The sequence below is a fragment of the Pan troglodytes genome, chromosome 4 (genome assembly GCF_028858775.2).
Source record: "Pan troglodytes isolate AG18354 chromosome 4, NHGRI_mPanTro3-v2.0_pri, whole genome shotgun sequence".
NCBI lineage: Eukaryota > Metazoa > Chordata > Mammalia > Primates > Hominidae > Pan > Pan troglodytes.
The window spans coordinates 131,050,451-131,077,123 of NC_072402.2; the positions used below are offsets into that span (position 1 = coordinate 131,050,451).

General features: G+C 51.6%; 1 protein-coding gene across 1 annotated transcript in view; it reads right to left on the bottom strand.

The window, feature by feature from the left end:
- The window catches only part of FSTL4 (follistatin like 4), a 412,420-nt gene that overhangs the window by 103,361 nt on the left and 282,386 nt on the right, over positions 1 to 26,673 (bottom strand). The window contains exons 5-6 of the mRNA XM_009449652.4: positions 19,607 to 19,800; positions 15,802 to 15,925 (exon numbers count right to left, since the gene is read on the bottom strand). Coding sequence (XP_009447927.4) covers positions 15,802 to 15,925; positions 19,607 to 19,800 — 318 coding nt within the window. The remainder of the gene's footprint in view (positions 1 to 15,801; positions 15,926 to 19,606; positions 19,801 to 26,673) is intronic.

Sequence of the window (26,673 nt, forward strand, 5' to 3'; positions counted from 1 at the left end):
AGCTCCTGCCAGGAAGTATTTGTGTGAATGACCGCACACTGCCTCCAGGGCTAAGCGCTTTTCACCTGCAGGCCTGCCTTGGGGGCTGGGGCTGGTGGGGACACTGCAGCCTCAGGTGTAGGTTCTGAGGGGGCACCTCTAAGGTCACATGGGCAGGGAGTACCTGCCTACCTTGATGGCATCAGGAAGTCTTCCAGAGTTCATAATTGCACCCTTTGATGGAAAGCATTTGGAAAAAAAGCTCTCTACAGGAGAAAAAAGGACAATTTTTCATGTCAAATAGTGTTACCAAAAAAACTGATTTTGCACAAATGGTATCCTACGTGCAGGATCTCAAAGCATTTTGCAAATGCGTATTAATTGGTTATTACAACATCCCTGCCAGACAGAGGAAGAATCAACCTCCTGAATAAGAAGAGAACACTTGGTTTTCATGATTAAATCAGGCACAAAGATGGAATGTGTGAGCCCCAGGGTTCCAGGGGCAGAGGAGGGTGCTCCCACCTGTCCTCAAGCCAAGGCTCGGTGGGACTCGTGGGTGGCAGGTGGCCTCATCAGATGTGCTGATGGAGTGCTGGAGCCATCATGCATGGGTTGGAATTTTTGGTCTACTGGGTAACCGCAGGCAATGACTTAATCTCTCTGTGTCTCCGGCTCTTCACCTCTAAAATGAGACATGTGGTATCTTTTCATAAGGATTGAATGTCACTAAATGAGATAACTTTAAGCTGCTTAACACTCAGTCAATGTTATTAGTAATAACAAATGTCACAGCACAGCCACCAGCCACAGCCTCCTGCTCCCTGCCTCCTTCATGAGAATCCTGTGCACCTGACTGGCCCCAGCTCTCACAGAAATCTAGAGTGGGCATATGAATCTCAAGATGTGCTTGCCAAATTGGGTTTAGGACCCCTGAGGCCTCACTGTAGTCCCTCCTGGACTCTGCTGGGTAGCACAGATTCTAGAAGCCAGGGTGTTTCTGATGGGCTGGCCCTTGTGGGACAGGATGCCAGGTGGGGTGGGCAGCGTCGGGACCAACAGTCCCCCATCCCTCATCTGGACCAGCAGTCCTCTATCCCTAGCCACTGGTACCTGCCAAGTTTGAGGCACCCAAGGGGTCTCCCGAAACAGACGCTGGTGACCAAGATTGTCTAGAATGACTTGAGAGGCAGCATAGCTTAGTAGGTAAGAACACAGGCTTGGAAGCTGAACTCCTGGGTTCAAACCCTGCCCTGTAACTCTCTAGCTGAGAGGTGGGCAAGTTACTCTAGCATGGTGCCTCTGGGCCTCATCTATAAAAAGGGGATAATGATAGTTCCTCTCTCATAGATTGTTGCAAGGATTAATGAATTCACTTAGAATAGGTTAGCATCAACTATGAATGCTGTATGATTACCTGAAATTAATTATGTGGCTTCAGAGGCAAGCTCTGCAACACATGGTGAGCCCTGCAATGCTCTGCTCCTTAGGTGTGTGATACCTGTATACCAGGTGCTGGGCAAGTGTCTGCCCATCCAGCCAACACTCCATCGTGGGTGGGCTTCCCCACTGTGGGCCCTGGACTAGTTTCTTAGTAATCAACTTGCAGACAGGATGACAGGGCCAGGCTTGTCACATCACCATTCTTTTCCCAGGGCTCAGTCCAGAACTTGCCTGGGGCAGATGGTAGGCATGAATGGATACATAAGAGCAAATATTCACCTGTTGTGTTGCTTCAATTTGGGGCGTTTCCTTAAACTCCCGCCTACTCAGAGCTGAAGCCCAAAAGCTTCCTAACCTGTTGGCTTTGTGACTTCAAAGACCACGTCTGTCACACTGAGAGCAGGAAACTCAGCCACGGTGCTGATTCATGTGGCACCTGCGGGGGTGTCTCAATTCACTCTGGAAGCTTACTGTCCTCTGCAGAGAACTGAGGGACAGCCACTTGCCAGGCCATTCTCCCTGGAAGTGCCCATGGCATCAGAACATCTTCATCTGAGGATCAGGAACCGGGGCTGGAGACCAGGAGGCCAGTCCCTTTGGTGAGACCGAGGCCCAGGCCAGAGCCTTTGTGGTTGTGCCATTGTAAGGACCGCACTTCTCCCCTGGGATGAGGGCTACTCCCTGCAGCCTGGGCATCTTGGTAGATATTTGAGGTTACAGAGCTTGTAAGGGCCTGAGCCTTCTGAGAGACTGTTTTCAAAAGGAACAGGTTGGGTGCAGTCGGTCTAGTCTAACACAGACTTTTTAAAGTCACACTGCTCACTCTGGGGCCTGGGAATATTTCATCTGCTCAGCTGCCTGGCCAGGGCTGCTTATAGAGGGGCTGGGGCCTGTGGTCTCAAGGGCAGGGATCATAGGCTTGGGCTGAGTCCGGCAAGATCAATTACCTCTCCTGACTTCAAAGGGAGGTGCACACATGAGTGTGAAGGCTCGGGAAGGGCCCACATGGCCAGATGTCCCCAGTCTCTCTCCTTATGTCCATTTAATGCTGAGTTCCTCCCTTCTCAAAAACCACTACTTCCCAGAGCCCTTAACCAGCAGCACATCCAGCTGCTTTGAGTTTCCCCCACCCTGTGCTGTCTCTGCTTCCCCTTCACATGGGCTGCCTTCAAATTCTAACCAGGCGGTGGCTGGCAGGTGGGAGGCAGGGAGGCTGTGGAGAGTCTGGCATGAATTTTCCAAAGTGGACAGTCAGCCTCTGAATGATGGAGAACTGACACTGGGTCTGGGGGCCCTGCTCAGCCCAGGCCTTTATTGTTAATTTAGAGAATTTGAGGGAAGCATCCAGAGGGGAAGCCCACTGGCATTCCTTTCCAATTAGATGCAGCTACCAACTGCTTCTCCAACCAGCAGAAGCCAGAGCTCCCTGAAAGGCTGCCCCATCACCGCTCCTCCTTGTGTCTGGGAAGGTGTGTGCACATCTTTAGTTGAAGGCAAGGGGAGATAGGTGCTCTGTGATTGGGGGGCTGGGGAGGGTGAGACCCAGGAAAAATGAGCAGAACTTTGAACTGCATGGAATACAATTAGTCGGTACACTGTCTACAGGGCAGACATCTGCATTTAGCCTGAGACACACTGGGTGGCCTCCAGGGCTGCCTTTAAGGTGTGGCCACTATTGCTCCTTTTCCAAAGCCCCACCTTCCTCACAGCTGGCCCTTCTGCCACAGAACATTCCATATTTTCTGTGTTTTCCCAAACTCAGAAGCCCTTAGCTTTACCAGGAAGCTCTGTCCATCGCTTGGCCACCATTCACAGGACAGTCATTCTGTAAGTGCCCTAAGCCCTCAAGCCTCAAGTGTGTTGGTGGAGGCCCGGGATGCAGGATGGCCGGATCCAGCTGTACCTTGCACCTACTCTGCTCCCTCTGCACTAGGGGACATGAGGAAGGAGACATGGTGGCCACATCTCCCACAGGGACACAGTCTGCTTGTTACCAAGTCTGCTCTTTCACTCAGCAGCTCCAGGTGTCAGGGGTGGCAGGGCCCTGGGCTAGCTTTGTTCTAGAGCTTTCTAGATGCTGAGTTATTTAACCTGTAGTACTTTTAGGCCCCGTTCCCCACCCAACCCTGTTTGTTCTGTCTGAGCCAACCAGGAGTCGACTCCACTGCCCTTAAATCCCCTACTGTGCCCTGAGCATGGAGCAGTGGCCTCCCCAGCTGTGGCCTGGTACAGTTGCTGCCTGGACAGTATTCAGCCTGGGGCTTCCTGCGAGCTCCTCCGAAGGCTGTCAGCCTTCACCAAGGTGTCAGCAATTTACCGAGGGATGGGTATTTCGAACACCCATGAAAGGCAGGGATGTGACTTCTGTTTCCAAGCCATCGTTTCCCTGATGTTGAACCTGCTGCCAAGCATCAGCACATTTCCAAGCACCATGGCACAGAGGTAGACTATTGAGGGTCAGGACCAACACCAGGGCTGGAAGTGGCTCAGAAGAGGAGTCTCTGGAGGTGCATTTATTTGTGGGAGCTGAGAAGGAGTGGATATTTGATGGGGTTTGGGTTTGAGAGAAAGCAGCCCTCCACGGGACACCTGTTCTGAATAACAGGTCTACTGCTCGGGCCCCGCTTTCTCTGTGGAGCCGGAAGCCCTGAGCTTTGTCAGGAGGTTGGAGGCGTCAACTGCTATGGTTCTGCAGGACAGTAATCCTGCTCCTTTCACACTGTCATCTGAAAGGGACCCAGGTGAAATGTGTCTGAAAACACCTGTGGCACACGGACTTCAGGACTCAGAAAGGATGCCAGTTCAGGGGCCCTGCCATCTGCTGCAGCACAGGTGAACAGCTCCCAGAGAGGGTCTGTCTCACTGAGCCTACCCTCTGCCCACCCCAGAGTCACACATCATGGGGGAAGACACAAAGACTCCAAAGAGTCGTGGCTGGAGCAGAAGTGCAGCCAGCATTCTGCCAAAGTGCGCAGGTCTGGAACTGCCACACCTCGCTGTGAGTTGGGCTCTGCAGCCCCAACCTCCTTGGGCCTTGGTTTCCTTATTTTTGGAACTCGGAGGTCAGGAGAGGTTCTGCCTGCCAGATGCCTCTCATGGTGTCTGGCACGCGGTGAGCACGCAGCCTGCAGTGGTTGCTGGGAAGCAACGGGCTCTGGAGAGTCATTAGCAACTTGCTAGTGGAGGCTCTGTCTGAAGGGGATTGGGAAGATAAGTAAGCCCAGAGATGCCACCCAGATGGAGAATGTGGGGTGGGCTTGGAGGTGCCGCTCCATACACTGCCCATCCCACCACCTGTGGAGGGGGAGAGAGTCCTTTGGGGCCCATTCCCACCCCACCTGGATGCGTTTTGCAGTCCCAACAAGTATATAAACAGTTGTTCTGCCTGAAGCACCGTCTGACGAAAAATTGCCCATGCCATCTGGAGAAGAACAGCTCTCCAAGGGCATAGCTTGCAGGCTGCCCCAGGCGGCTCGCACAGAGGCCTCCTTGCACCTTCCCTGAGAAGATCTAGATGGGGAGTGGGGCACGGGATGGGACTGTTGCTGCAGTGTTGGAATTCTAGTGGAAGCCCAAAATGGAAAGCCATTACCAAGTACCCCCAAGCTAAAGAGTGACAGAAAGCCACCTCGTGTTGGCGACCAAACTGCTGAGCGGTCCTCAGCTCATCACCCTCCTCAGCCCACAGCCAGGGGAAGATTTGGATTCACCGGGAAGTCTGAGCAGAGGAGAACAAAACTCTTCTGCTTGTACCTGTGCTGAGTCCAGCCTGTAGTTCCACAAACTAGTTACGAGCGTTCGCTTGTCCCAGTCAAAATCAGGATCCCAAGGGTCCAAAGATGCTATCAGCCTTCACATGTAAAGGCAAAAACCTGGGACCTCCAGAACCCCACCAAATCCTGTGTGAGCTAAATGAGAACTCGGGGCTCTGAACATATGGCTGTTACGTGTGCCCCCTTCTACATAGACTCAGAACATCTGCTCCTCCATCCACGGGGAAGATCTCCCATTGGTTTATTTCCAGGCTGCACTTGTGATGACCTTTCTCCTCCCACTTATCAAGAACACAAATAAATACCCAGAAAGATCAACTTCCACAGGCTCTGCCATCCTGACTTCACAGGTCTTCGAAAAAGGGAAATCAGATAAGACTTGGGTACGAACACTTTACTGCAGGGCACATTTTAATCCCACTCTACCTCTTACCTCGGGCCTCCTTATGGTATCCAGGGAGCCTCTGGGAGGCATTTGGTAAGGACAGATGCTCTGTTATGAAGGGTGCTAGGGTGGCTTGGCACTGTCCCATGGAAGGCCAGCTTTGGGGGAAACAGGAGTCCCACCAGGACAGCAGTGAGTAAACGGGAGCATGGTGCCAAACCGAGGGGTGACTGCAGGTTCCATGTCCCCTCTCTGCCCCTCAGCCACCAGCTCACAGACCACCGTGTGGAACCATGGTGAGCTGCTCACCCGGCGCGTGCCACATGTGGGCAACAGGATGATTCCACCATCAAGGGGAACCCTCAGGTCTGTTCTTCATTCTCTCTGGGAACTGCCACAACAGCTCTGAACATTTTCTCTTTACTACAACTTTTAAAAAGTCCACCATGGTCTTTAATCCTGGTGACAAATGTTTGTCAAGCACCTACTCTGTGCCAGGCTGAATGCCCACCACATGGAAAGTGCTAGGCTCCTCTTCCCTGCTCTGCTGGTCTTGTCCTCCCGCTGGAGCAAGAGCCTTGGGCCATAACCACCCTGCCAGCTCTTCCAGGTCACCCCTACTTTCCCTTTGGCCTTTTGTGCCTCCTGCATTTGTTATGGTCTAGCCCTGCTGCCGTCTTTGCATACACTCATTAGTCCTGTGGCCTCTGACTATATTTCAACCACCTGGCGACTCTCCTGCTCTCAGCCTGCCTCGGTCCTCAACCCAGAGTGCGGGTGTGGGGAATGGCTGGCCTCTGGGCTAGAAGAGGTGCTCCTTAGCCTTTGGGGCTAAAGAGCTGCTCAGGAAGGGCCACGATAAGTAGGGATCAGTATTGCTGATGCTGAGAAAATCTCAGATGGGGCACTGGCTTATCTTCTGGGGGTTTCCAGCTCACTCCTCATCTGCTGCTTCAGGCAGGCAGTAGTAGCTCAGGTGTCCAATGCCTCTCTCTGCCTAGCCAGGGACTGTCTGTCCCCAGGGTCTGGCTCTCCAGCCAGCTCCTATCAGGGGCCACTTTGGTGCCAAGGCTTCTGAGTGCCCTGGCCCTGAGTGTGGCCCACAGCTCTTCACCCAGTCAGTCACTATGTCCCATGTGAGTGGAGTTCCTCTTACATCCCCACCACTCCCTAACCCCAGGACACAGCTTGTTCCCGTGCAGCCCACAAGCTGGGCCTTGTAATAGTGGTGGTGGGGTTTTGCAGGGCACTGTCATGGAGCCTGAGAACAGGTGACCAGAGAGGAAGGAAAGAGCAACAAGCTAGAGAACTGGTGATTGTGCCCTAAGCATCCTTCCTAGGCTGGTACAACCTCAGGCAAGGTTTACCTTTCAGAAACATGTCAAGGTGGGTCTTCTCCACACCTCAGTACACCTGGTTATCACTAGGTACCTCAGAGCTCACACCACCCACACCCACGCTGAGACAAGGGCAGTGCTGGCAGGCCAAGGAGGCAGCGGGCTTGGGGGCACTCCCTGTTACCCTCAGGTTGGTTTCTGGGCTCCTGCCTGGAGCCTGGGAGGTAGCCTCGGCCATGCAAAGATCTCCCTTGAGATGTGAGCTCTGGAAGGCTCAGGCATTCACATCCTAAGCCCGTCAACACTCCAATCCAAGGGAGCAAGCTAAGAAATCGGGAATGTGACCTTCAGTGCTTAATTGCAGGTTGAAGTCCTCACAAAAGCTTTGCAAAAACATGGAGATTTATGAGGACCATACGGTGCTATCCTAGTAAAAAGCTGACATTTAAATTTTTCTCATTTTATATCTTTGTAATGAAATTCTTTGTTTCCTCTGCAGCCATTTTTGAGTATTTACTAACATTCAGAGAGCTCTCTCCTGCATGCAAAATTTCGAGCTTTATGATGTCATGCTGGGCTGTGTGACAGATGAACATGAGACTGTTCTGCAGCTCCTGGGGGAGTTCTTACCCCAGGAATAGTGAAGGACAAGGTTTCCAGCCACCCCGCTCCTGCCTCTCCCTCCAAGAGGAGGGTTTAAAAAAATCACCAAAGCTTCATATTTTAATGAGTTTTCTTTGCAATTTGTATATAATAGATTTTCAATAACAACCTGTAATTAGTTCATTTTCTGCTATTCAATTGCTCTGCACGGAGGCCATTGACAACTTCCAGCTGGGATCTTTAAAAATGGAAAGTGCTTGAAGACTCAGCTCCAGACAATGACTAGAAAGTGCCCGGTCCCACCATGCAGCTGTTAGAAGTAAACCACTGAGATGGGAAAGGGGCAGTCTGGGTTTGAAACTTCCAAGTGTGGGAGAAGAAGGAACTGGTGCAGGGTGCACTGGCCAGCAATCATCAGTTCTGTTTCAGAATTGAGCCCTCTGTGGTGTAATGGGGGACAGAGACTGTTCCACCCAGAACCCCAGTGCACAGATGGGGGCCCCATTCCTGCCACCCCTGTTCCTCATGCAGATGAGTCACTCATCAGACTCTTGCCAAGGGGCTCCTGACAACTTTCCCTGCACAGCAGGGGCAGGTGGAGACAGATGCATGCACTCAGCTGTGTTTCTGTCTTTATATAGCAAGGGAGAGCCAAAAAGGACAGAGTCCAGAACCCAGAACATCAGGAGGTCTTAGATAACAGCTTTAGGTCCTAGGAGGTCTTAAATAACAGCTCTGCTTGCATGTCTGTCCCAACAGTCATCACCGGAGGCCTTCAAAGGCCAAGTCCAGCTCTCCAGCTGATACTCAGTCGCCTCTCCAGCGGCTTGCAGGCTGGCATACCTGCAGTGATGGGGACTCACCACTCACTGGGCAACTCTGGAGAGGCTGGGGAGGGTCCCCCTCACAGCCGGGCTAAGCTGGCCTTCTCCAAGCCCTGGCCTCTGAGTCTGAGTTCTGCCTCCGGGGCCCTAACTGTGGTGGTGGCCTTTCTACCCTGGGTATTGCCTCCTCCCTCAGTCAAGCCCCTTGTCCCTTGGGATCACAGGCTCCCCTCACCTGCCTGGGACACCTTTTTCCTCACCCTCTGCCTAGTTATCTCTAGCTCGGCATTTGGGTATCCACTCCAATGTCCCTTCCTGACCTCTCGGGACAGTTGGTCCTCCTGCACCCAGGACGCTCTCTCTCAGCTCCTACTTTGTTTATTGGGTCATCTTTCTGCCTCTCTACCCCCTGCCTCTCTACCCAGGTGGCAAGCTCCCCATGGGCAGGGCCTGCTGTGGTCTTGCTCACAGCTGAGTCTCTGCCCAGTGCTTCCCCAAGAGTGAGCTATGTGTGCGTTTGCTGACCTAACACCACCTCATCTTTCATGGTTTTCCTCCTTTTATGCTTCCCAACCTCAATTCCTCACCCTTTCCCTGTGCTGCTCTCCCTGCCCTGGTCAGGTTCCTCTGAAAGGCTCAGGTTGGTGGCCTGCCTCTTCCATGCCACTCCACGCCAAGTGTACAGATGGGAGATGAGACCGGGCCTGTCCCTCCCTGCCAGGAGCTCACCCTGCTTTCAGAGAGCCTCAGCCTACAGCAGCTTCAGGGCGGACCTGCTGGCCTTCCCACGGTGGTCTTCCTTCCGCGTTTGTCCTCACCTGCAGTGGGGAGCTTGGGTATTTGTGGCTGATGGTTTTGCTCCAGAGGGCTGCCTTGCCAGCCTGCCAGGGCCCAGCATGGAAATACAAACCCATATTCTATGCCTATAAATTATTTAGAAGGTATGCAGATTTGCACAGCCAGCAAAGCTGACCTCCAGGTGAGGTGGCAGGAGTTGGGCCGGGTGGGGCTGCTGGTCTTGGGCTGCTGAAGCCAGGGTCTGCTGCATCACGAGGGATGTGGCTGTAGGCCAGCAGGCACGCAGGGCTGAGGAGCGGGCTAAGCGAGAGCCCTCCTCTGCATACGTGGCTGCCGGAGGTAAAGGTAATTACGCAGCCTGCCAGCCGACCAGAGCACTTACTCTGAGGAGAGTTGAATGGCCAGTTAGCGGCCCTCTGGTCAGGATGAGAGCTTTCTAGTGTGAGTTACTTTCATCTTCAATAAGGCATCATTAGCCCATGTGAGAAGCAAGGGCTTCCCTCACACCCAGTTGCTCATCCAGTGATTAGGGATGTCCAGGCTGGGGATGTCCAGCTGGCCTGCTCCAGCCAGGCTGATGCTTCTCTACCAAGGGCTCCAGCTGTGGGGCCCCAACAAGGCACTTCCTCTGCCCCTGTTTTCTCAAGGCCGCCTGGAGGCATGCAGAGACCCTCTGGGATCGCTGGCCACAGCTGCATGTCTGGACTCCTCTCCTTGCCCGATGTATTTCTCCATGTCCTTCATGCCCTCAATGAGCAACTCTGACCAAGGCCTTCCTGGGTGCCATACCCCATGCTGAGCAGGAGTGCAGGATGGGTGAAGCAGCCTCTATCCTCAGGGAGCCTGTGGTCCCTGAGGGGGAAGGACAACAATGGCATGGCACAGGGTGATGGGGCACACACAGAAATCTTCATCATCACCCTCACCGCCACCATCATTGACCTGGTTAATGTTTGCCTAATATTTACTATAGGCAAAGTCTCATGCTACTAATCACTTTACATTAAGTAGCTCCTTTAGTCCTGAATAACTCTGTGCATGGTTGTTATTCCCATTTTACAGACGGGAAAATTAAAGCCCAGTTTAACCTCTGGTAGGGAACTGTCCAAAGTCACACAGTTAGTCAGTCGCAGAATAAAGATTCAAAACCAGGTCTGGCTTGGACTCTGGAGTCCACGCTCTTAATAATCAGGCCACAGCCTTGTTAACCCAGGGCTGTGGGCACACAGAGGAAGGTGTGTGGGGCTTGGTGGAGGAAAGAGAAATTGAGAAAGACCTCCTGGAGGAGAAGACCATTGAGTTGGGGCTTGAAGTTTAGAGAAATCACTGTGAGGACAGTGAGATTCTCTTCAATGGAGAATGCAGATGTGTTGCAAAGTTTGTTTAAATGCATGAGAAAGTTCTAGAATCAGACACGCCCACTAAATCCTGACTCTGCTACCTGCTGACTATGTGATCTTGGGTTAGCTACTTCTCTGAGTTTCAGTTTCTTCATCTGTGAAACTGGACATAGTGTACAGTGCTGACACATGTTAAATGCTGGGTATCACTTTATACAACTGGAGTACTAAGAGCCTATTACTAACTACGGCGATATTGACAAGCAAAGTCATTCAAACGGAACACTGACTGTGAACCCCGTCCTCCAGCGCTGGCCTCAGGAGACTTGGCAAGCTCACGTGGCAGTGGGCTTCTTGAAGCCCTCTCTATACACTTGAAGTCAGGACAGCCCCCCCACCTCTATCTCTGGGAGGAGGTGGTGAGACTCACACCTTCTGTCTTCCAATTTTCTTTTTCTTTTTTTTGAGATGGAGTCTCGCTCTGTTGCCCAGGTTGGAGTGCAGTGGTGCGATCTCCACTCACTGCAAACTCCGCCTCCTGGGTTCACGCCATTCTCCTGCCTCAGCCTCCCGAGTAGCTGAGACTACAGGCGCCCACCACCAAGCCCGGCTAAGTTTTTGTATTTTTAGTAGAGATGGGGTTTCACCATGTTAGCCAGGATGGTCTGGATCTCCTGACCTCATGATCTGCCTGCCTCGGCCTCCCAAAGTGCTGGGATTACAGGCGTGAGCCACTGTGCCCGGCCCTGTCTTCCAATTTTCAATTCCTCCCTTGGCCACTCCAGCTTTAACTGTTTTGTGCCCTTGAGAAAATGAGGGACCAAGGGCAGTGAATCAGTTCTTCGGCCACTTTATTTGCAAATCCTGTGTGGGAAAACCAGTGTCTTCCTTTGGGGTAGGGGGAGTCACTGGCACCCATGGTCTTGGCCTCAGCCAAAACTGAGACCAGCCCATAGGCATTGCTTGCTCTCCAAATTCAAGAGCCAAGTAAATTCAGATAAAATTTTTGATGAACCCCATGCTATTTAAAATCTTGTTACTTACTATCCAAAACTCAGGAATGAAATGGAGTAGAACAAAGCAGTATCCTTGCCATCTAAGCTCCTTGTCTGAACTCACCCTACCTAGATAAAGAGCCAGATAGATCTGGGTAGTGAGGATGCTTGCGGTTGCTTATTTACCATCCTGCTCAACACAGGGTGGGTGTGAGGATTGGCTGAGATAGCGTGTGTGGAAGTCTGGTATGGGGCCAGGCACTATTAGTTCCAAAGGATAGTGGTGTGGTAAACGAAACTGCACCATCCCTTCACTTTGCAACAGAGATGGTGAAAAAACAGATGCAAATTCACCAGATGACCATATCACCTGTTTCATAGAGTTGCCCTGGCTGTAGTGGTAGTGCTGTAGATGAAAACACTGTTTTCCTTTCTGCTTGCCTGGAGCTTACACATGTCAGAGGTGAGGAAGGGTGTCTGGCTCCCCTACATTCAGCACCCCAGGTCCTCCTGACACTCTGCCTGTGTGGTCACCGGACCTGAACACGTGAAGCCCTTTATCTGCTAGCTGCTCAAAACCTTCCCATGCATCCAACACATTCGTGGGCTTTGACCTCATAGGAGTAATTAAAAGGACAACTATTTTCTAAAAAGCAGAAGAAACTTGCAATGAATTTGAAGTGAGAAAAATCCTTGTTTTAGCAACGTGTTTTCCCCTGATCCCAACCTGAGCACTCAGAACAGTGCAAAAACCATGCATTATCGAGAAGCCTTTTAGATGAGCAACTTTGAGGTTAATTTACTGTGATGAACAGACAGGGCCAGCACACACCTTGCTTATGGTGACCCTGGAGCCTGGGTCTCTGCCATGGCAGGGACAGGTGGCACTACTCCTTGTTGGGGTGGTGGGGGGTGGCGTGGGGAAGGAGAGGCAGAGGGCACTGCTGGAGAAGGACACTGAGCCTTTAGTTCCTAGATCGGCCTGTGGTTTGGGAAGCCAAAACAATGCAAAGAGAACTTTTAGTTGACAAAAGGAGGAAGCGGGGGCACCCTCATATTTCATTCCTGTCCCTGTACAGAGAGAGGCAATTGGGAGCCTTGGCTCCATCTGACAATCAGAAAGAGACTTAACTGACTCCCATGACTAGGTACTGCCTGCCACCCTGGAGGAGAGTCACCTGTTCCTCAGAGCCAGGAAGGGGGTACAGCCCCATCACGAACCAGCTCAGCACAGACAGCCACCAGCTGTGGGACTCCTAGCATCACCCCCCACCAGCTGCAGACTGTGGCAAGCATGGCCCAGCCAGGGCCAGGCCAGCTGCATGGGAAGACATGATTCAGGAGACCACCCCCACAAACCTCAAAAACTGATAAATACAACTTCCTTCTCTGGGTACAACAGCCCCAAACCCATCATCCTTTAGTAAAGCGATTGACTCCTCATCGGTAGGCTACTGAGCCGGAGTCACCCCACAGACCTCACCCTGCCTTATACCCAAGGACGCCAGCAAAATAGAGACTAGAAAATAAAATGCTAATGCCTCAACCTCTGCCAGCCCATCAGCTCTAGTTTTTAAAATTAAATCCAGAATGTTGTTGCTGAAATGTTTGAGATATTACTTTCTGGGTTTTAGTGAGATTTCTTTAATGCCCATCGATTGCTGGGTAATAACTTGTACCTATATGTCTCATTTCAATTACCTATTTAAAATTCGCTGAACCATAAATCTATTACCAGAGCTATGGGAATTTAGTTTAGAGTTCCTGTGACTTTGAAAAACCATTGATCCCCATATGCTCCAAGTGGCTGCATGTCAAGCCTTTATAGTGGGGGTTAACTCATTTTGCGGCTTCCTTAATGGCTGTGAGTTTACGTTTTATTGCATATCTATTATTTGGGCTGGGCTGTGATGAACGGTTTGGCTGTCTGGTTCAAAACAAGTCCAAGGCGACAGCAGAATCTAATTTGCTTTAAAAATGATGATTATAAAGCTTTCCAAATAATAATCCAGGAACGAAGGGAGCTGACACCACATTGCTCTGTATGAGACATGTGGCTGGAGGTCAGGTAATGACGTCCTTCCCTTTCCAGGGTAGCTCATGTTTACAATGACCTTACTAGGGAAGCTGGAGAGGCCTTCTCTTTCATCATAGGCAATAGGGATGCTTCCATTTCCTTGAGAGCAAAGCCAAGAGCTTGCTGTTTGGCCCCAGACCCATTCATGGGAACTGTGCTCATAACGCAGAGGCTGCTATGGTACCAGGCACCAAGATGGTGCCCAAGCAGTGCTATAATCTGCTTGATGACGGCATCTGGGACATTAAGTAATGATGCCTGGTATGCCCCACAAATCCCTGAAGTCCAGTCTTGGCCTCTGGCTCTAAAAATGCACTGAGCTTTTCCTTCATAACTCCTTTGGCAGAGGGGTCTAGGCTCAGAGAGTGTTTTTGGGAATGTCTTGGAACTATCCCCAGAGAACATGTTGCTGCTTTCCTGACTCAGAGAGCTGCTGTTCCTGTAACCTGCCCTAGCTGCTCGAGCCTACTGTTGTTCATGTTCCATGGAATCATCAAGGAGTCTCAGTGAGGGGAGGCGGGTGGGGAAGATATTGCCAGAAGTGGACTCCGAGGGCAGGAGAGAGGGTCTTGTTCAGTGACATGCAGGTCAATGTTTAACAACCGGCTCCCTAGAGAAGAAAAAATGTCCCCCCTTCCCCTTTTTGGTAGCATATGTGTGGCGTGAATTTCTATGATGTAAATATTCCCAACGTGGCCAATTTAAAGCGACCAAGTGTCTAACTGTTTGCTTGTAAAATTCCTGAAAATTTAACAATGAGCTCTCATGAACCAGGTGTGGGGAGTTGTGGATACTTCCACACATTCCAAATGCATTTCTGGAAATAATCTCTTTGGCCCACAAGACGAACACCTCCGCAGCAGGATAAGCCTACCAGTCACTCTCACCTTATTATGAACCAACATAGGCAGGTATGTGTTTGACTAGTGGGCGGGGAGGAGGATGACGGGGACCCTGCACAGTCACAGTAAATCAAGCAAAGCTCTGGAACCTGGGGTGGACTTTGGTACTAAGGATGATATGAACTGGAAAGGCCCCTGCAACCACGTCAAGCTCATGGACACTGCCCATAGGGAAGAATCATGCTTGCTTCTCTCCTCTTATGTCATCCAAGTACCTCTCTATTTGCCACAAGAGCCCTTCTTGCCAACAAATCACAAGGATCCCTCTTCAGGCCTTGTGAAGGTATGGAATAGCAACAGCCCAAAGAGATGTCACTCTGAAGCAGGAATACTTTGCTGGAAAACGGGAGTCCAGGTAAAGGCTGGGGTTGAGGGGGGATACCAGGCTCTGTGGCTCAGGGTACTCAGTGCCCCTGGGGGTGGGGTGGGCTTGCACCCACCTCTTGAATGCCAGGGCTTGCACTTAGGAACTGTGAGCTGGCAGGTCACACCCAAGGGTATATGCATTGCCCACTTTAAGCAGAGCTTGAACATCTTCTAATGTAAGGGGCTTCATCTCTTTTGGGCCAAGGATGTCCCCTCTAGTCTCCAGCGTGGGCCCAGCACCGCCCTTTCCTCTCCTCTCTGCTGACCCCTGCCTGGAGCTACGAATGGCTCTTGTATCTTGCATTTCTTGTAAGTCCTGTCCCAGCACCACCTCTGGTTAATGTAATCTCTTGGAAGATCACCTCAAGTAAAAGATACAGGTCCTGAAGGCATCCCATCCACTTGCATATGCATGAGGCACTCTTTGGAGGGGCACTCAGAGTACCTCCTCTGTTTTCAAACAGCACCCACTTTCCCTTCTTCTCCAGGGATCCCCTGCCTCTCTTCACATTGGACCCTCACTCTCCATTGTCCTTGGGTAGTCACTGCTCCCCGCCGCTGCATGGCCAAGGCTCCAGGCTCTCCTGCAGGGTGTTTTTCTCCAGGTAGGGCTCCCCACATGGCCAGGCCCTAGCCTGAGGATAGCCCTAAAATCTGCTTCCTTCTCCTTCAGTCATAGAACCCCCAAAGGGTGTTCACAGTGCCCTCACAGCTATGCTTCAATTACAGTCCTGGGCCCCTCAAAGAGCAAGAAAAATCTTTATTCAAAAGGAACAGGGCAAGCCCTCTCTGGCCCCATCCACTCTCCGTTTAGTCTTTTCTTAAAGCTCAGGCTTGTTGCAGAACAAATTCACCAGCTTTCCTCTGTATAAGAAACCAACCTGGGAGACAACTGAGGACAGACTCCAGGCACCCAACAGCATTTTGGTGCAGGAGCACCTGCAGAAATAAGCCCTTTTCCCACTGGGACCCAACTTACGGAAGGCCATGTAGAACTCGCGGAGGGTCAGGGAGCTGTCACTGTTGTAGTCGTCAAATCGGAGGAGGTCACCTGGTGAGCAACCAAGTAAGTCCTCATCCAGGTCCTGCTTCTTCAGCACATGCTGTGGGGTGAGGAGGAGAACAAGGCCAGAATCAGGTGAGTTTAGAGTCATAGGCATTGATGAAAATGACTCAGGCCAAGAGGGAATTCAGGGACAGCTCAGTGGGCCTTGAGGGGTACCTGAAGCTCTTTGATTTTGTCTTGTCTGACTCCTTCATTTTATGGATGAGAAAACTGGGGTTCAGAGAGGGGAAGTGGCTTCCCCAGGTTCACACAGTGCTTGGGGCAGACTCTAGACTAGAGCTCAGGTGTGTCTTTTCCTTGTCTAGGCAGACAGACCCAGACAGTCTAAGATGGGAATCCTTGAGGCCACCTGCTCTACTGCTGTGTGCTATAGACGGGGAGACAGGAGAGAAAAGACCCCATCAGATAAACCCAGCAAACAGTGGCTGAACTCAGTGTGGGGACAGAGGTCTGCCAGCTTCCAGCTGCATAGAGCTGGAGGTCACTGCTGCATCATGCACCCACCCATCAGCCCTTACCCATGGCAGGCAGTGCTGCCTGGACACAGCACACTCCCAGACCCCTCCGTTCTATCCACCTAGACCTGAGCTTCCCCCCTGCCTGCCTTGTCCTGCCCAGGACACAGATGTCCACCCTTGTGACTCTGGCACGGAGGCTACAGACATAAGCTCTCATAAACTCCTCTCTGGTTGTGGTCTGAGCCATAGGACACAGAGGCTGCCCAGCATGATCAGCCACACGTCCCAAGGTAACTAAGGGTAGAAATTCCAGGCACCCTCACTAAGCTGGAGCTACAGCCAGAAGCCAGTGTGCTCGGAACTGAAGGTCTTGCAGGGAAAATGCTCAGAAGGAAATCTCAGAAGAAAGAAAATGATTTTATTTTATTTTGGTGTGGGGGGAGGGGGGCAGAGGCATTTTCTCTTTATTTAACATCCTCAGCTTGGTCTGCTGTATTAAAGGCAATTTAATGTGATAATGTTAAAAAAATGACCCTTCACTAAGCAAGTAAGAGTGTTCAATAAAAGGGAGATCAACCATAACGCCTGAGATCAATCTTCCAAAGATGGAAATTTCCCTTTGTCTATTTCTGCATTGGAAATTGATGAACTTTTCATAGGACTGACAAGTTCTTCCCCAGCACCTTTGATTCAGTGTCAAGGAAAGGCCCACTTTAGCCGGGCTCTGCTTGGCAGATTTATGAAATGGACTTTAACTATATTAAATTTTAAAGAGGAAATCATTGTCCAATTACCATGCTTGTTAATGGCTTCAGGTGCCTCAAGCCACATATCTGCCAGGTTAGAATGAAGTGCCTGGTAAGGCTCTGTTTACCTGGAGCCGTGTGGGCCTGGATACCAAGAGCTCATAGCAGCTTCTGTTCAAGACAAGCTGATGCCACCTGCCCTTGGTGCTCCCTGCTCGGTAGTTTGAGGAATTGCCAGGTGGTTCTTCCTGCAAGTAGCTGTAACTATCAGGACCTGGGATTTTCCCAGAGCAGCCTGAGTCACCTGCAGGTCCCTGGCCCTGCCCCTCAGGGTCTTAGCCAGAGTTGGGGCCTAGTGCTGATGGAGGTGGTCACATGCTGGCAGGGTGGTTGCCCCGGGGGCAATGGGCAGCAAGCCTCCTGGGATGCAGGCCTTGAATGGGCTTGCGCGAGCCACTCAGGTATGGGTGAACAGAGCAGAGTCATCTGAGATTCCCAATGTGCTTCCTGGAAGCAGGCTCAGGACTGGCTGGGACGGAGGGCCTACGTTCCAAAGCTTCTGGTGGCTACTCCTTACTAGGGTTCTGGGGATACTTGCTGTCCCTACAGACCTTGAAGGAACCATGTGGTGCCTCTTCGTGGGAGCCATTCTCTCCAGGGAGATTCCAAGTGCCCTGAGGAGAGCAGGTGCATGCAAGTCAGCCTGCCAGGGTTTCATCTCAGTTCCATCATGTCCCAGGCAGTGAACAACTCAGGCAAGTTGTCTGATTTCTTACAGCCTCAGTATCCTCATCTGAAAATATCTGTGAAGTGGAATAATAGTCGTCCCCTCCTTACAGCAGAGGATGGTCGAAAGATTTAAGGAGGAAATAATAATAATAAAAATGATGATGATGGCAACAATACTGATGACCTCTCTATTGAAACACACCATGTGGCCAGGCACAGTGGCTCACATCTGTAATCCCAGCACTTTGAGAGGCCAAGGTGGGCGGATCACCTGAGGTCAGGAGTTTGAGACCAGCCTGGCAAAATGGTGAAACCATATCTCTACTAAAAATGCAAAAATTAGCTGGGTGTGGTGGTGTAAGCCTGTAATTCCAGCTACTTGGGAGGCTGAGGCAGAAGAATGGCTTCAGCCTGGGAGGCAGAGGCTGCCATGAGCCAAGATTGCGCTACTGCACTCCAGTCTGGGTGACAGAGCGAGACCATGTCTAAAAAAGAAACATACCACATGCCAGGTACCACTCTAAGCCATTCACTATCTTAGCTCATTTAACCCTCATGATGACCCTGTGAGGTTCACAGCTGAACACAGAGGCACAGCGAAACGACATTGTCTCCCAAGGTCCACTAGCTCATACATGCTGGAGGCAGCACTTGACCTTAGGCAGTTTGACTCTAAAGTCTGCATTCTTTGCCACTATCCTACATAACAACGAACTCTTCTGTGTTTATTAATTATAGGTCAAGGGCCTAGCTCAATGTCAAGCACATGGCTCAATGAATGTTAGGGCACTCCCCACCCCACTTCTTCCCAATGACCGGGCCACAGCCTTGAGAAGGTCCCTGTGCCATGTTTAAGATATCTTTAAATTGGCATCAAAGGTGGGGACCTGTCTTTATTATCCATCCACTCGGTGGACAGTCTGTGGTCACAAGAAAAAGGCTGCCCACCGCCCCCCGCCACCCAACTCGGGGAGGCTGATCTCACTCTCCTTGCAGATCTTGCACCTGCCTGGTGCGGCTCTAGGGCTACACACCCTTAGAAACAAACCAGTAAGCAGAAGTAGGAATGCAGGCCCCTCCAGCCCACCCCAGCTTTTCTACCATCAGGACCCTACAGGCTCCTCCCTGCAACTGGCAGTGGCTGTGGCCCCAGTGAGTGAGGTCACTCTTTCCTTGCTTTCTATGCTGCAGATACTAACTACCCCTGCACCACCTTGTAGCTCGACAAAGGACATGTGTGCTGTGTTGAACACTGCAGTCTCAGGGGAGGGAGGCAAACCTCAGGGTGTAATGCAAGTGTTTTCCCAAATGAGAGCAGGGCTTGGTGGGGGTTGACGGGTAGACACAGGGCTTTCTGCAAACAAGCAGTCCGAGGTTTGGGTTCTTGATCTTTGGATACTAAGGAGCAGTGATGTCCTAAGGTAGAAGACTTGGGGACTTCCAGGTTATAGCTCCAATGGTGTTCAATGGAAACCAAGCACTGCTTCCTTGTAACTTTTCTGCTGAGTAACTAATCCTACTCAAGGAAGAAAAGATTGATTTCCTAGTCAAAACATCAGAGACCAGGCCCTCTGAAGTAAGTTTTTTGCCAGATAGCTGAGAGGGCCCGAAAGCTTGTTTGTAAATAGAGGCTAAAGGTGGCTGGTGGGAAGAACCTGACCTCGTTTTGTTTGTGAGATGTTCTCAGAGGTATTGAACACATGCTCTTAGACACCAGGGGGCCGGGGTGGGAAATGGAAAACTGGATTCCTCCATCATGTGACTTTCACTGAACACCATGCCCACCTGAGCCAGTTCGGAGCTGCTGAGGTGGCCATTGCCATCTGCATCTAAGTCCCTGAACAGAGATTCCACCAGGAGGCGCTTCTGGGAGGCAGGGTCTTGTCTGCTGTCTCCCTCTTGGAGTGGCTGCAGGCGGGTCTGGAGTGCCAGAAGGACATTCTTCAAGCGGGCGTAGCCGGCCATGGTGCACGTGTCACCTGAAAGAGAAGGTGAGGTTATTATTTTGAGACTTATCCCGTGGTCTTGAGAGAACATTCTTGCCGCAGGTCCATTCATCTCACTCACAAATAGTCACTAGGCATTCACTATGTGCAGTGCACGGTGCAACTGTCGTCGATGGGACTTGTTTGTGTTCTCACCAATCCATCCCATAAATATTGATCGAACATGGAATGCATGCTACACATGATGCAAATGCTGGAGGGAATCTGTCCATCCGACAAATATTTGTTGAGCACCACTACAAGCCAGACTAGAGTGACTGCCAGATGGAATGGGAAATTCTTCCAGTGGAATATATAGCGGCAGCCCCACAGAGGCTTTAGGAAAGCTGCCCCCAATTCCATTTTGTAATCGCTGGTTTTTGCCTTAATCCTACCTTAAAGGCTGCTTTTGAATACTTGGCCTCCTAGATTAGGGAGTTTTAGTTAACAGGACTAATAAGCCCTGCTTATGTTAATTAGGCACCCTCCGAGAGCTGGATTACTTCAAAACAAACATATACACAAGTCTATGACCAAGAAACAAAAAGAAGCTTTACAACGTTAAAACCGAAGCACACAGCTCGTTTTATCCCAGGCGCGCTTGCTGAACAGCATCAGAACCGTGCAGTGTTTGGGGAAGTAAAGCCTGGGATGCATTGCAGCATGGCACAGTTTATCTTGCTGGTGACGGGCTTCTAGGATGGACATCACGCAGGGCAACGCCCATACACTGGGACTGCAGGAGTGTCAGCGGAGAGGGCAGCCCCTCCAGCCCCACTTCCCGACTCCCTGGGAGATGAGTACTTCCAGCGCCTGGCTTTGCTGAATCCTGGAGAATACCCATGGGCTCCTCACTGACCATTCTAAGTTGAAGGCCAATGGGTTGCTGGAGCCTGGGGCTCTTCTCCTTAATTCCAAGGCCAGTTTAGGGCCTGAGATAATATCCCAGAGTTGGAGAGTCAATAGAAGGAAGTGTTAGAGAGCATGAGCTCTGAGGTCCCCTGGGTTTGAGCTCTAGCTCTGCTGCCATCAGGCATGTAGCCTTGGGCAGGGTGCCTCAGTGATCTCATCTGTGAAGCAGAGATACCAGTGCCTCCCACAAGGGGTTGTTATGAGGATTAAGATGTGCACATATAGGCCTTTGCACCAGCATGGCACCCAGTAAGGGCTCATAACATGATAGCTACTCTCTCCCTTGACATTATGGGAACCACATCTACTGAAGAGCAATCATCAGGGAAGCTAGTGGGGGGAAAGGGATGATGGGGAAGTCTGTCTGTCTGTCTGTTTCTCTCTTCCTCCCTTCCTCTTTTCCTCCCTCATACCCTCCCTTGATAAGCCTGGACAGCCCAACCACTTTTTCTTGTGCTTGTTTGTATTTCTAGATTTTCTTCCAATTTGGGGTCAATTGATTTCTGTCAGAAACAGATGCCCATTACCATTTCCTCCTGCATGTTTATTTAGAAAAAAATCAATTGTTGTGTTCAATATAATCAGATCTATTTGCTCTCTGGGAGTCTTCATGCTCTGACAAGAATGCCTCTCTCCCACCCCCTCACCTTGCTTGCATCCCTCTTTTGCCTGGTAGGATATTGATTCCTGGGGGTTCTTGGGGCCTCCAGTTGGCAAACCCAATTCTCAAGTCTGTAGAGCTACATGGCATTGAAAATAGTGGCTTTGTGCCCCTACAAAACTTGATGGGTTTTTCCTTTCTCTGGGCCTGGATAAGGATAAGTTTTGGGGAAGGGGAGGAATAGTTTTGCCTGAGTCTAGCTCCTCACTCCCTGAAAGAGGCTGAAATTTTGTCCTGGCAAATAGACCAGAAGTGGGGGTACAGAATGAAAGTGGAGGTGGGGCCAGCTGCTGGGGTAAATGGAGATGGATGTGTGCTTGTGTGGAGGGTATGCAGGAGCCAGCATTTCTGCAGCCCCCAGGACTTCCTGGAGTGGGGGGCATTTATACCCAGATACTGAAAAACTGATGTACACAGCAGGTGGATATGGTGTCAGGAAGAGGCTGTACTCAGAAACACCGGTGGACAATCAGGCTCCGAAGAACATGCTGCAGCAGGGCCACCTGAAGGTGAGGACAGGCTGGGTCAGAAGGGCAGGACGCCCCATCCTTGCAGATCCCCCCAACCTTCCTCCTGGACCTTGGTGGGGCGTAAACCACTTCTGAGCTGCCTGCTGCCCTGGGCAAGATTCCTTTCTGGGAGCCTCTTGTTTCGTCTCAGGACCCCAGTGGCCAGGCTGGCCTAAGCATGGAGAGCACCCTGGGAGTTCTTGGGGTCACCAGCTGGCAAACCCATTTCTCAAGTCTGTAGAGCTACACAGACTGGCGTCCCCCTGTGAGCAGGGGTCTGCAGCTAGACAACACCTCCAACACTGGCAGGTGGGGGAAACCATCCAGGTGGGTCTTGCTGGGATGGAAGTGGGGTGCTGCAGCATCCTCCCCAGGCTCGGCCCCACCTCACATCCTCACAGCTGCCTGTGAGCGCAGACTTCTGGCTGCTTCACCCTGGCAACTGCCCAACAGACACCTTCTGGTCAGGAAGGTATGTGCAGGTCTAGAAGTCAATCATCTGGGGGAAAGGGGTGGGTCCTCCAGGTCTCCAGCATCAGCTCCCTGAGCCCACGGTCCCACCCCCTGCTAGGGCCCACACTGTCCAGGCCACTCCCATCCTTTTACCAGTGTTTATTTACATACTGTGTGCCCGATGCTGGGCAGCCTCTAGTCCTGGGCACTGTGGGTGCCTGTGGTGGGAGGCCAAGGGAGGGATGTTCAGGATGAGGAGTTGTGGGAGGAAGCAGAGGGAAGAGCAGGCCAGGAGCAGGACTGCGCGTGCAGGAGCCATGGTGGGGCACGTCTGGAGACTGGTGAAAGCTGGTGTGGCTGGGCTAGAGGGGCTGAGTCAGGTGGAGAGTGAAACAAGACAGGCAGGAGAGGGCAGTGGGACAACCCAGGCAGAGCCTCCAAGGCCTTGGGGAAGTGTGTGGCACCGTACATCATGTTGTTCAAAACTTCCTTCGTCATTTCTTCCCTTTACTGAGGGCACTCCATGCCTGGGCCAAGCTTGCCACTGGGGTCCTGAGATGAACCAAGGGATTCCAGGAACAGAATCTTAAATCCTTCTTTACCCCAGGAGCAACTGTGCTTTAATGAGTTGCAAGAGAGAACTTTGCCCAAACTTAAATCATGAAGTCATTTGTCTGAAATTACTGAGCTCCTCTGGTGCCCGACAGCACTGGGGAAGGGCCGTGGACCCTGGAGGAAAGGCGGCCTGATACTCAGAGCTCTGCTTCTGTGCAGATGATCACTCGAGATCCCAAAGTCCAAACTCGCTTTTTGGGAAGGCTTTTGAGCCTTCATCTCCAAGGGCTGCCCTCTTGGTGGCTCCCTGCCTTCACTCCCTGCCTTTGTCATCCGAATTCCACAGGGCTTGAGGTGGAGTGGGGGAAGGAAAACTTCCTTCCTTGCCTTCTTCCAGCCCCCAGAGGCAGATGCCCCAAAGCTGCAGCCTCCAGCTCAGTCTCCCTGGATAGATTTCCTCCCTCACAGCTGGCCTTGGCTTCCAGGATAGATATCTTCCTAGCAAGGTGTGTCAAAGTCATAGGTTACCAAATTCCAGTTTTATTTTTACATTCCTGCCCCCTGCTGGTTTCACTGTGGGGTCAGATAGGAGTGACTTAGCTGTGTGAAGCACTGGGCATTTTGGACACCACCGGACATGTCTTCAGCTAAAGGCTCCCTCCCCTCTTCCAGCTTCAAACATTTGTCTAATTCTAGAAGAAATACATGCCCATCAGAGAACCACTTGGAAAGTGCAAATAAATATAAAGAAAAAGAAAATAAATCATCCCGAAATCCACCTCCCAGATGCAGCTGCTGTCAACACACTGCTGGCCAGATGTGAAGCTGGGCCCTCTCCATGAGTGACACTGAGCCCATTATTGAAATGAGCTATTTCACGTAGTCCAGCCCTCGTCTGCTGTGCAGGCTCCGAGACCTGTTTTCTGATCTTCCTCCTATTCTTCTCAAATTCCAATCATTGGCCGGGCGTGGTGGCTCACGCCTGTAATCCCAGCACTTTGGGAGGCCGAGGCGGGCGGATCACGAGGTCAGGAGATTGAGACCATCCTGGCTAACATGGTGAAACCCCGTCTCTACCAAAAATACAAAAAATTAGCCAGGCATGGTGGTGGGCGCCTGTGGTCCCAGCTACTCGGGAGGCTGAGGCAGGAGAATGGTATGAACCCGGGAGGCACAGCTTGCAGTGAGCCGAGATCACGCCACTGCACTCCAGCCTGGGCGACAGAGCGAGACTCCGTCTCAAAAAAAAAAAAATTCCAATCATTTTGGGCAAGAAAGTGTCAACACCCAAGGTTCATGTCTTTCTTATCTTCACCCCAGTCAGCCCTGCCCACCTGCCCAGCAATTCCACACAGGTGACTACAAGAGAGGTGGGGGGTATGGGGGGACCGAGGGGACTTCAGCAGCACTGATCACTGGGCATGCTCCTGCCCAGGGGCCTGGCATTGACTATCCCCCTGGCTGGAGTGCTATTCACCCAAATCTCCACCTGGTGTACTCATCTTGGCCTCTGCTTAAACATCACCTGATGTAAGCTGGCACCCCTTACCTTCATCACTCTCCGTGCCCTGACACTGTGTGTGTTGGGCCTGGCTCCCAGGTAGGGAGGGAATCAGATCTCTCCGGACAAGGGCAGGGTCCAGTCTTAGCCTTGGTCCACAGGATACTTTACTCCTTCGGAGGGAAGGTCCCTGGGGTGTGTGGCAGAGGCTTGGGGACCACCCCACTCCTCCCTGGTGCCCCTGTGGGTGATGGTCAAGATGATGTTGAGAATGATAGTGGCAGGCCGGGCGTGGTGGCTCACGCCTATAATCCTAGCCCTTTGGGAGGCCGAGGCAGGTGGATTACCTGAGGTCAGGAGTTCGAGAGAATGGTTCGAGAGAATGCCATAAGGAGCCCTGAGCTGGGGCCCGGATCCCATTGCCAGGGCCTCTCTAACTCAGCCTGGGATGGGGAGACTCAGAATACAGTTGAACTTCAGCATTGATTAATCCAGAGGCGTGACTCTTCCAGAGAGAAGGCGGGATGCTTGCATATAACCTTGACGTCCATGCCTTGAATGAGGCTCAGCAGGGGCTGCCAGGTTGAGACCCGCAGGGGACCTGCTTCATGAGTGGGCAGGACCGCCGTGATTTGGACTGCAGAAGTTTCTGCCCACATGTTTGGAAAGTCATTTCAGTGTTTTCTCTGAGTCTTGCTGGTTTCCAGGTAAAGAGAAATTTGTGTTGTTATAAATAAGGGGATTTTGTTTTTGCCTTTGTGGTAACCTTGGCTAAGTCAAGCCTTACAGTGAGGTTTGGAGAATTTCAGGGAAGCCCCCTCCATAGCTGGAAATTCCCTATGCTCTGAACACAGCTGCCCTTTCTCATGCTGCCCCACCCCCTTCCTGTCTTCAGGCCCAATCCACCTCGTCTGTAGGAAGCTTGTCCACTTACACACACACACCCACACACACCCACACACATACCCACACACACCCACACCCACACACCCACACACACCCACACGGGACTGCCTTCTCCCTCAGCTTTCCTTTCTGCCTGCTATGAAATCCTTTCTGAGTGAGGCTTGCCCCAGCCTTAGTTTGGGCTCCCCCAAAGCAGTCCCTGAGATGAGGATCTAGGGGCAAGCAGCATATTTGAAGATGATCCCAAGAAGTGCTGGAAGGAACAGGAAGTAGACTGGGAAGGGAGAAAAGCCAACAAAGAGTTCACTCATGAGTGGGTTGCCGCTGTGGGCAATGGGGGTTCAATCCCATGGGGTCCTCAGAGGGACTGTGTAGAACACACCGCAGAATTGCTTCACTGAGGTGGGAGGGAGCCAGGATATTTTTTACTGACTTCCATCCCTATTAGCTGAGGTTGCTCTTGGAGGAATTCACCACCTCCAGCTAGCAGTTCTGGACCTCCCAAATGAGGACTGAGTCCATGCCTGAGACCAGAAAATGTCCTCAGGCTGAAGCTGCAGGTGCCTGGGATTGGATGCTCTTGGCAAGTGTTATGGGGAATCGTCCATCCAAGCTGCACATCACCTCTGGGGTTGACTGAGGGAAGCTGGATGGGCGGCTTTCAGCATCTGCTATGTCCCCTTAACGGGATTACATGTTCTGAGTAGGCGGGAGTTGAAGTGGACAGCTCCCCATGCAGCATTACAGTATGAAATGCTTGTTGAATGAGAGGACCAGAGTCCTGTGGCTCCAGGGCATTTTCATGAAGCTGGAGCCAGGGTGATGGGCTCACCCTGTAACAACCTTGTCTAAGGTCTTCAGGGGGACACAGACTTCATCATAGGCTGCCGTGTCTACCTGATATTAACACTGCTAATGACAGTCACCACAAGGTCAGACAGAACACTGGGTGGAGGATCAGGAGACCACCTGACTTCAGCTGTGAGACCTTAGGAAAGGCATTCACTCCCCTGCCCTTCCTACTCCTATTCCCTATCTTAACATGGGGATAATAATAGCTTCTTACTGCCTTCCAGGGTCATAGCATACAAGGAAATGTGAGGACTTAGCAAGTGGTTGGCGAGGCCTGGGGTCTTCTCTTGGTGAGATGGGCTCAAAGCCCCAAGGGAGGGGTATGGCTCATTTGTCTTTGTCCCCTTTACTGTGGGGCCTGGGACAGGTTGGCAACTAAATCAGTGCTCATGGCTAAACAGAAGACAGAAGATGTCCTGATCCTCTCCCTCCCTCCTGACTGCCAGTGCACATGCCCCATCTGGGGCTTCTTGGGGAGAGAGGCTGCATGTCCTGGTAAGCCTGACACTGACAGCATC